This window comes from Oncorhynchus masou, unplaced genomic scaffold, assembly GCF_036934945.1.
Source record: "Oncorhynchus masou masou isolate Uvic2021 unplaced genomic scaffold, UVic_Omas_1.1 unplaced_scaffold_1638, whole genome shotgun sequence".
Taxonomy (NCBI): Eukaryota; Metazoa; Chordata; class Actinopteri; order Salmoniformes; family Salmonidae; genus Oncorhynchus; species Oncorhynchus masou.
This window is the reverse complement of record NW_027016626.1, coordinates 49,530-59,113: the sequence shown is the minus strand read 5'-3', so window position 1 is coordinate 59,113 and position 9,584 is coordinate 49,530. Positions and strand designations below refer to the sequence as shown.

Here is a 9,584-nt window from a genome sequence, read left to right as displayed (position 1 = left end):
ATGGTAAATATCTAATCAACTCCCTATCATTGAAGCAGTTTGTTCAGACACTTGCCTATTTCGGTCATATCAAATAAATACCTTGGTCACAAATAAAATATATATGAATTCAAAGTAATATCCGTAGATATCCACCAGACCGGGGAAGAGAAGATCCAAAAATGGCCAGGATTATCTCCATCCTTGTAAGTAGACATCGATGTTAATAATTCCAGGAAATATATCTGGAAAGTAGTAAAGACAATCTTCTGTTAAAGTTCCTTCTTGGATGTTCCCCTGTTAAAACCATTGTGCTCTGATGGACTGAGACATGGCTCTTCTGCTTTTGTAGGATTTTGGGGAAAATAGAGCTAAACACAACAAACACAGTATTGGTGGCTTTTTTGGGGGGAGAAATATTTGAAATGTCAACACAGGAAAAAACAGCAACATAAATGTTGGCTTGGTGGGGACTGAGGGGAGAGAGGGGTTCACAGACTGTTTCAACAGCCAACACGCCAGGTGTTTCCTCACCAAATAAAGAGCAGCACTACCCTGATTATCATTTGTTTTAATCCCCGCATCATTGGGAAAGGGCTCGTATGTAAGTATTTCAGGTAGTCTAGACCTTTTGTTTTCGGCGCATGTGACCGAATAAACTGTCATTTGATTACATTTAAGTCATTTAGCAGACGCTCTTATCCAGAGCGACTTCACCCTATTCAATGCACGCAGAATGGTGGGGTAAATGTGAGGGAAAGTGGCCATAGTATTTTGTGAAATGTTCTGTTGAAGGTCAGATTCCAAGCAAAAAAAAACAAACAGACTGTTTAATAAATGGTTTTTTAAAATAAAGCCGGAATAACGGCAGGTGAAAGTCTTGACTCAATGCCTAGAGAGGCTACCAACAGGACAACGCTCACACCTAGTGGAGGGATATTTCTACATCAGGGAATGGCAACTTTGATAGGGGTGGGGGCCACAATAAAATCAGAACTCATTATGAGGGGCCACAGTGGCTCACGGGTCTGTGTACCCACATATGCAGTGAGTCGGACCTAGCCTAAGTTCCATTTTGTTGGGAGGCGCACGTACCTTGCAAGCAAAATATTTTGGCAGCCCCCCTCTTGACAGTGGAGAGAATAAATTGAAGTTAAGGGAGTTAATTTGCTGCATTCCTACCCATTTTGCCATGGGGTGGAGATAAGATTTTGCAATTGTATAACTCATTTCAAACAATCATACAAATTTTCCCATGGGGCAGAGAGACATGTTTGTTTTTTGTTGGTTGCAGTTGATATCTCTGAGTGAGAGTGACGAACAAAATCAATGGGGGCCCTGTGGTCTATAATTTGACCATGATTACAAGTTTAGCTGGCTAGACTAACTTAAATTTTTTTTTTTTGCTGACATAGGCTAATTGAGTGACTGTCAGTGAGTGACCGAACAGAAAAGCTGCAAGTTTCATCTTGTGTAATCTGTCCTTTTAACTCTCAACATTAGGTTGAGCCCCCTAATGTTGAGATGGGGAGTTGATCTATCTGCAGGCCCATATAAGAAGGTGCACCAGTTGCCTATCCCTGGTCTACATTAAAACATGACACTACTGACACCTTGTGGTTGTTAATCAGATGAGTTATGAATGGATGCATGTACCAAATCAAAGTATATTGGTCACATACACATGCTTTAGCAGATGTTATTGCAAGTGTAGCGAAATGCTACTCAGTTTCATAACTGATAATTTTGGCCAAAACCTGCTCCAAGAGCAAGTGCTTTACATTTACATTTAAGTCATTTGGCAGACGCTCTTATACACATACAAAAAAAAAGATATTCAGCTGAACCTGTTCTTTCAAAGTCATTTGTTAAGAAATGAGTCTAACATGGGAAAATACATCAGAAGTGTATCTGTGGAAAGGTGAACTCCTGCTCAGTTTGCTGCTACCAAGCATGGCCTGCTAAGTTAACGTTTCCACCATAATGTTCACATGCGTCATAATGATCTCCAATGCCCACCTAGGCTTTTACAAAAACAAACTATAAGGACGTCCATTTTGTGTCACCATCAGTGCCTTCATGATGTAGATGTATTCCCCCTCTCCTAATGTAAAGAAGCCGATGTGTTGAGATGTACCCCAAAAAAAAGTGCATTTATTGCATCAATACCGCATCGTTATCACCTGGCAACACACCTTCCACAAAGCAGAGTATGAAGAACCTATGCAAAGGGGAATGTCAATATGCCTGTGACAAAATTTAAAAAAATTAGAAGACAAGATAGAACTAAGACAAAACAATGAATCGGGGGGGGGGGGGGGGATTTACCTACTAAATGTATGAGTTACATGTTTTAATTTGACCGTTATTTAACTAGGCAAGTCAGTTAAGAACAAGTTCTTATTTTCAATGACATCCTAGGAACAGTGGGTTAACTGCTTTGTTCAGGGGGAGAACGACAGATTTGTACCTTGTCAGCTCGGGGATTTGATCTTGCAACCTTTTGGTTACTAGTCCAACGCTCTAACCACTAGACTACCTTCTGCCACATAAGTGATACATTCGTTTACAACTGCAATGATCAAACCCATCAGAATGAGATTGCAAAAAATGATTTAATGTTTAACTGCGCAGGAGTCATGTAGTCCCCTATGGTCCCTCAATTAGAACCGGCTGTTCACGCCAACAAAACACACGTTAAGCACATGCTGTTACCTAACCCGAGTCCCGACCATTCAAACACAACAAGGCTCATCAACTCAAAATCAGCGTGCAGATTTATTATTCATACCAAAATGTATGTTATATAGCAGTGCAACCGATAGCAGGTGTGACGTTGAAATAACACAAGTTATGAAAGCACATAACACAATGTAAAAACTGAATGTACTTGGTAGACATATTCAGAGCTGGCTGTAGACAACGCATGGATGCCACCAAAACGAGGAAAATAAAGTCCTGTTTCAAGTCAGCACCTATTTGAAATACCAAAGGATGCTGCCGACCTTCATAGGCCCCGTTTACATTTAATAACCAAAACAAACAAAGATGACATTGGAGAACTGCTGAGGTATGGATGTATACTGAGACACCACACCACCCTGCAGCTTGGCTCTAGTTAGTCAGTTCATCCCCCCCCCATTGATTCTGCCTACAGCCAGACATTCTCAGATACAATTTGAGTCTGATAGCCAGAGAACAGGTTCAGAGGGGTTTGGGCAGGGCAGAGACCTCCTCGAAACACTCATCATAGGCCTCCTTATAGTCCTCGTGAGATTTGATCATGATGACGCAGGTGGGACGCTTTGAGCCTGCAGACGAACCAAGGTCCTGAGGAGATAGACATGGTAGGGTTTCTTTAAAAGGTATTCGTCTCATTGATTTCATCGGAGAACCTCAATTGCATACTCGTCACATCCTTCGCAAAACTAATTGAAAAGCCAGAGGTTTGTCATATTGTACATTCCTCTTTGTATTTTTAGTACAGTACACATGATCAATTTCAGCTCCAAGATAGTGGCGATATGAAAAGCTTAATTGTGATGTTAGGTGCTTTGAACCCTGTAGCGCTCTGTAGTTTCATAACTCTGTGGACAATGAGGTGATATACGAATTCCGACATTTCTAGGCACTTCCGCAGTTAGGCCTTTTGGTTTGGAGAACTCACCACTTTTGAGGGAATATAGGCATATGGCAGACTCCTGTCCTCACACATGACGGGTAGATGGCAGTAAACATCGATTGGAAGAGTATCTCCAGCCAACACCACAATCCTGCAAAAGATATATAATTTTATATAGATAGAGAAGCATGCGTATGATCTGAACCATTTGCAGAACGTTGGCAAAATATTAAAACAGTACAGGCTAAATTAATTAATTAAACTTACCCAGTTTCTCCTTTGTTAATGAACTTCTGAACTTCTTTCACTCCACGGCGAATTTGTTTGAGCTTAGATGCTGAAAAGGACAGAGTTGCATGTAAAAAAAGACGGAAAGTTAGCTGAAGTAGCTAACACCACTCAGCTCACTTGCCAACTACTAACGTTGGCAAATGTCCTAGCTAACAGTTCACCGAGCTAATATTAGCAGGCTGACTAACATTACCTTGCTGGATACTATTTGAAAATGTCGACCATATTCTTGGCATTTATTTGTCAATATGAAAATATAAAGTATAGTTTACCTTTTTTGACACATTTGTAGAGCTTCTTGCTTAGCTTCCTAGTGGCCAGTGGATTAGCAATTGGGTTGATGTTTGCAATCAACTCTTGATACGACTTCTCTGTCCCTACAGTCTCCGTCGCTCCAGCCTCCTCCTCCTTGGTACCTTTTTCCTTCTTTACCTTGGTCATGTTTCTGAGAGATAACGCAGAAGTTACTTATCGTTTTAGTTAGTTTGCAGCGTGCTACGTTGCAAGTGGGGGAAAAAGCTACACACGTGTTGCCAGTGCAGAAAAACGTAGTACTTCCGGGTCAAGTATTTTTTGCAATCCTTCAGAATAAGAGTCCCGTGTGAAAGTGCACCGCTGTGAAGCAGGCAAGAATAATTTTGTAATTCCGGGTCAAGTATTTTTGCAATCCCTCAGAATAATAGTTCCATTCGGTTTTCCATTTAAAATCAATAGTTAGGGTGAAAATTAACGAAAATTTGCACAATTATCGATATATCGTATACTAGCTATTATACAAATCATAATTTAATAATATGTGACATATTATGTGATTATTTTATTTTAAATGTGTTCACGCCGAAATGGTCAACAATATTTTTGGTGTGTGTGTACATTTACTGCACTGTACACAATTTTCTGTACTTTGTGTCAGATGTAAAAGGGGGGTCCATTTTACTCTGGAGCCCTTATAGTTTTCAAATCCATAGAGTTTATACGCAGAGGACCATCATCTGAGGCCCTTAAAGAGTGGAGTTTCCAGTTTAAATACAATCTGTTTTTCATATTGGACTTACATATATCACAGTACAGAGTTATCTGTACAAAACAGATCAGCTTGAACAAAAATCTAGGTCATAGGAAGTGTTGCTGGACTTTTACAATGATCAAACGGATTAAAATGGGGGTGCCTATGTAACAGTATAGACTTTACGTCCGTCCCCTCGCCCCGACCTGGGCGCGAACCAGGGACGCTCTGCACAGTCACCCTCGAAGCATCGTTACCCATCGCTCCACAAAATAAGCATTTTCACCAGGTAAATCCAGGTGAAAGCTATGATCCCTTATTGATGTCACTTGATAAATCCAGTTGAATCCGTGTAGATGAAGGCAAGGAGACGGGTTAAAGAAGGATTTTTAATCCTTCAGACAATTGAAACATGGATCGTGTGTGTGCCATTCAGAGGATGAATGGGCAAGACAAAATATTCAAGTGCCTTTGAACGAGGTATGATAGTAGGTGCCAGGTGCACCACTTTGTGTCAAGAACTGCAACGCTGCTGGATTTTTCACGCTCTGCAGTTTCCTGTGTGTATCAAGAATAGTCCACCACCCAAAAGACATGCAGTGGTGGGAAGCATTGGAGTCAGCATGGGCCAGCATCCCTGTGGAATGCTTTTGAAACCTTCTAGAGTCTTTACCCCTGACGAATTGAGGCTGTTCTGAGGGCAAATGGAGGTGGAGGGTGCAACTCAATATTAGGAAAGTGTTCTTAATGTTTTATACACTCACGAACTGGTCAGACTGGGTCAGGCTTCGTTGTACAGGAAAGTGGGGTGGTAGAGTCATGAAACGTATTACAGACCACCTGACTGTATACACGGCAGAGCTGAGGGCCGTACTGTTGGCCTTGCAGTGGCTGGAGGAAGTCAAGCCAAAAATAATAGTTATATGTAATGGTGTAATGTAAAAAAAAGTTTAAAGTATTACTTAAGTAGTTTTTTTGACGGTGTCTGTACTTTACTATTTATATTTTTGACAACTTTGACTTTTACTTCACTACATTCCTAAAGAAAATAATGTAATTTTTACTCCATACATTTTCCCTGACACCCAAAAGTATGTTACATTTCTAATTTTTAGCTGGACAGAAAAACAATGGTCCAATTCACACAATATCAAGAGAATGTCCCTGGTCATCCCTACTGCCTCTGATCTGGTGGACTCACTAAACAGAGAACATCCCTGTTCATCCCTACTGCCTCTGATCTGGTGGACTCACTGAACAGAGAACATCCCTGGTCATCCCTACTGCCTCTGATCTGGAGGACTCACTAAACAGAGAACATCCCTGGTCATCCCTACTGCCTCTGATCTGGAGGACTCACTAAACAGAGAACATCCCTGGTCATCCCTACTGCCTCTGATCTGGTGGACTCACTAAACAGAGAACATCCCTGGTCATCCCTACTGCCTCTGATCTGGAGGACTCACTAAACAGAGAACATCCCTGGTCATTCCTACTGCCTCTGATCTGGAGGACTCACTAAACAGAGAACATCCCTGGTCATCCCTACTGCCTCTGATCTGGAGGACTCACTAAACAGAGAACATCCCTGGTCATTCCTACTGCCTCTGATCTGGTGGACTCACTAAACACTAATGCTTTGTTTGTAAATGATGTGTGAGTGTTGGAGAATTCCCCTGGCACGTGAAATTATTAATATTTTTTACTTAAGTATAATTTTAGCAACTACATGTACTTTAGATACTTAAAGTATATTTAAAACCAAATCATTTTACTGGGTGACTTTTAATTGAGTCATTTTCTATTTAGGTATCTTTACTTTTACTCAAGTACTGTACGGCAATTGGGTACATTTTCCACCACTGGTTATATGCTCGGACTCATGTGCTGTGTTGGTGAGTCTGCAAACATTTAGCTCACATTGCAGTCATATGAGGCACTCCAAATGTATGCCCAGGTGACACAGATGGGTGTCCAGATAAGTTTCTTTACCATTCATATTTTTCGACAAGTTCCACTCCCTACATTTTCCCTGACACCCCAAAATACTCGTTACATTTTGAATGCTAAGCAGGACAGGAAAACGGTCCAATTCATATACTTAATCAAGAGAACATCCCTGGTCATCCCTACTGCCTCTGATCTGATGGACTCACTAAACACAAATGCTTATTTTGTAAATGATGTCTGAGTGTTGGGAGTGTTCGCCTGGCTATCCGTAAATTTAAAAAAATAAAATAGTGCTGTCTGGTTTGCTTAATATAAGGAATTTGAAATAATTTATACTTTTACCTTTGATACTTAAGTATATTTAAAACCATAAAAAAAAATGTTTTAAATGATTTTACTGGGTGACTTTCACTTGAGTCAAATTCGATTTCGGTATCTTTGCTTTTACTCAACTATGACAAATTGGGTACTTTTTCCACCACTGGACTCACACTCTGTGGACACACACTCTGTGGAACTCACTCTGTGGACTCACTCTGTGGAACTCACTCTGTGGAACTCACTCTGTGGACTCACTCTGTGGACTCACTCTGTGTGGACTCACACTCTGTGGAACTCACTCTGTGAAAATCTGTGTGTCATCACCCTTATGATTACCTCATCTCTGTACCACACACATACAATTATCTGTAAGGTCCCTCATTCGAGTAGTGAATTTCAACCACAGAATTTAACCACAAAGACCATGGCGGTTTTCCAATGCCTCGCAAAGGGCACCTATTGGTAGATGGGCAATATGAAGAAAAAAAGAAGACATTGAATATGCCTTTGAGCATGGTGAAGTTATAAATTATGCTTGGATGGTGTATCAATACACCCAGTCACTACAAAGATACAGGCGTCCTTCCTAACTCAGTTGCCAGAGAGGAAGGAAACTGCTCAAGGGATTTGACCATGAGGACAACAGTGATTTTAAAACAGTTAATTAAAGAGTTTAATGGCTGTGATAGGAGAAAACTGAGTATCGATCAACAACATTGTAGTTACTCCACAATACTAAACTAAATGTCCGAGCGAAAAGAATGAAGCATCTATAGGAGACACATTTTCCAAAACATGCATCTTGTTTGCAATAAGGTACTAAAGTAAAACTGCAAAGAAATTGGCAAAGAAATTAACTTTTTGTCCTGAATACAACGCATTCTGTTTGGGGCAAATCCATCACTGAGTACCACTTTTCATATTTTCAAGCATGGTGGTGGCTGCATCATGTTATGGATATGCTTGTCAAAGGCAAGGGCAAGGACTAAGGAATTTTTTCTGGGATAAAAAATAAACGGAATAGAGATATGCACAGGCAAAATCCTAGAGGGAAAACCTGGTTCAGTCTGCTTTCAACAGGGAAACAAATGCACCTTTCAGCAGGACAATAACCTAAAACACAAGACCAAATCTACACTGGAGTTGCTTACCAAGATGAGATTGAAATTTCCTGAGTGGCCTAGTTACAGTTTTGACCTAAAATCGGCTTGAAGAACTACGGCAAGACTTGGCTGTCTAGCAATGATTAACAACCAGCTTGACAGAGCTTGAAAAATAATAAATGTTGTACAATCCAGGCATGTAGCGCTTAGAGACACTCCAAAAGAAACAACTCTAACCTCGGCCAAAGGTGATTCCTTAACATCTTTTTTTCGGCACTGAGCAGATTTCAGGTCTTGCTGAGCACAAACTTGAACTACATTCTGTGGAACTTCCGGCGAGCATGTTTACTGTGAACACAGAGGCTGTATCCCCTTTATGCTACAGTTTTAACAGTGGCCAAGGAGGCTGCTGTGGCTATTTGATCAGAATGTAGACCTACCGTCAAAAACAATGGAGAGAAAATGAGTCCCATGAAATGGTGACATGGATGTTAAATGTTAACATGGAAATAGCTGTTCTGTCATTCAGTCTACAGCAGCAGCCAATGTGTGGTGTTCAATGTAGGTCTACATTCCAGGAAACTGTTGAAAGAAAGACAAAACATGCACGGCTTGACATTTAGTGGTTTATCCACCTGTACATTAGACAATGTGACTGAAAATGTTGTGTTTGATGCAAGAAACCACTTTACAAAATAAAATTGCACTATCATTCCCATAGCATTATTGGCTACATAGCTTATTCAAGACAGTCTCAAAGTACAACACTGCCTGCCCCCTTTACGACATAATAAAAGCTCTTCACAGGACTTCAAAGATGGCTAGAAATGCACAGGCTTTGTGCTCTTGTAGGAAGCAACCACTCCCCCATTGTTAACTAGACATTAGCTATAACTAGGTTAATAACCACTAACTAGCAAAGAATATGAAGTGCACACTTGGGAACATGCAGCTCTCACTTTGATATAGAATAATAAAATAAAAAATGCACATCTATTTGTGACCGCTCGTGCTATAAACACAGCAGTTCAAAGTGAGTGGCTTTTTGCATATAGGCCTACTGCAGCTCTGATTGGCTATGGCTCACTGGTCTGTGTTTTTTAAATTTATTTAACCAGGCAAGTCAGTTAAGAACACATTCTTATTTTCAATGACGGCCTGGGAACAGTGGGTTAACTGCCTGTTCAGGGGCAGAACGACAGATTTGTACTTTGTCAGCTCAGGGGTTTGAACTCACAACCTTGCGGTTACTAGTCCAACGCTCTAAACTAGGCTACCCTGCCTAATGTGTAGAGTAGGTGGATGAGTCATG

General features: G+C 40.7%; 1 protein-coding gene across 1 annotated transcript; it reads right to left on the bottom strand.

The window, feature by feature from the left end:
- Window positions 1–2,735: 2,735 nt before the first annotated feature.
- LOC135538938 (H/ACA ribonucleoprotein complex subunit 2-like protein) lies at window positions 2,736–4,463 on the bottom strand. Its single transcript, XM_064964816.1, has 4 exons — window positions 4,165–4,463; window positions 3,869–3,938; window positions 3,647–3,752; window positions 2,736–3,309 (listed from the first exon to the last, which is right to left on the bottom strand). The coding sequence occupies exons 1-4, from the start codon at window positions 4,331–4,333 to the stop codon at window positions 3,184–3,186; spliced, it is 471 nt and encodes a 156-aa protein (XP_064820888.1). The 5' UTR covers window positions 4,334–4,463; the 3' UTR covers window positions 2,736–3,183.
- Between the last annotated feature and the right edge of the window lie 5,121 nt (window positions 4,464–9,584).

What these genes read in the sequence shown, in the direction of transcription:
- LOC135538938 (XM_064964816.1), bottom strand. Translation starts at nt 4,333, where the DNA reads ATGACCAAGGTAAAGAAGGAAAAAGGTACCAAGGAGGAGGAGGCTGGA. An exon ending in ATTAACAAAGGAGAAACTGG is followed by an intron (nt 3,753 to 3,868) that starts GTAAGTTTAATT and finishes TATCTTTTGCAG; the next exon opens with GATTGTGGTGTTGGCTGGAG. An exon ending in CCTATATTCCCTCAAAAGTG is followed by an intron (nt 3,310 to 3,646) that starts GTGAGTTCTCCA and finishes CTATCTCCTCAG; the next exon opens with GACCTTGGTTCGTCTGCAGG.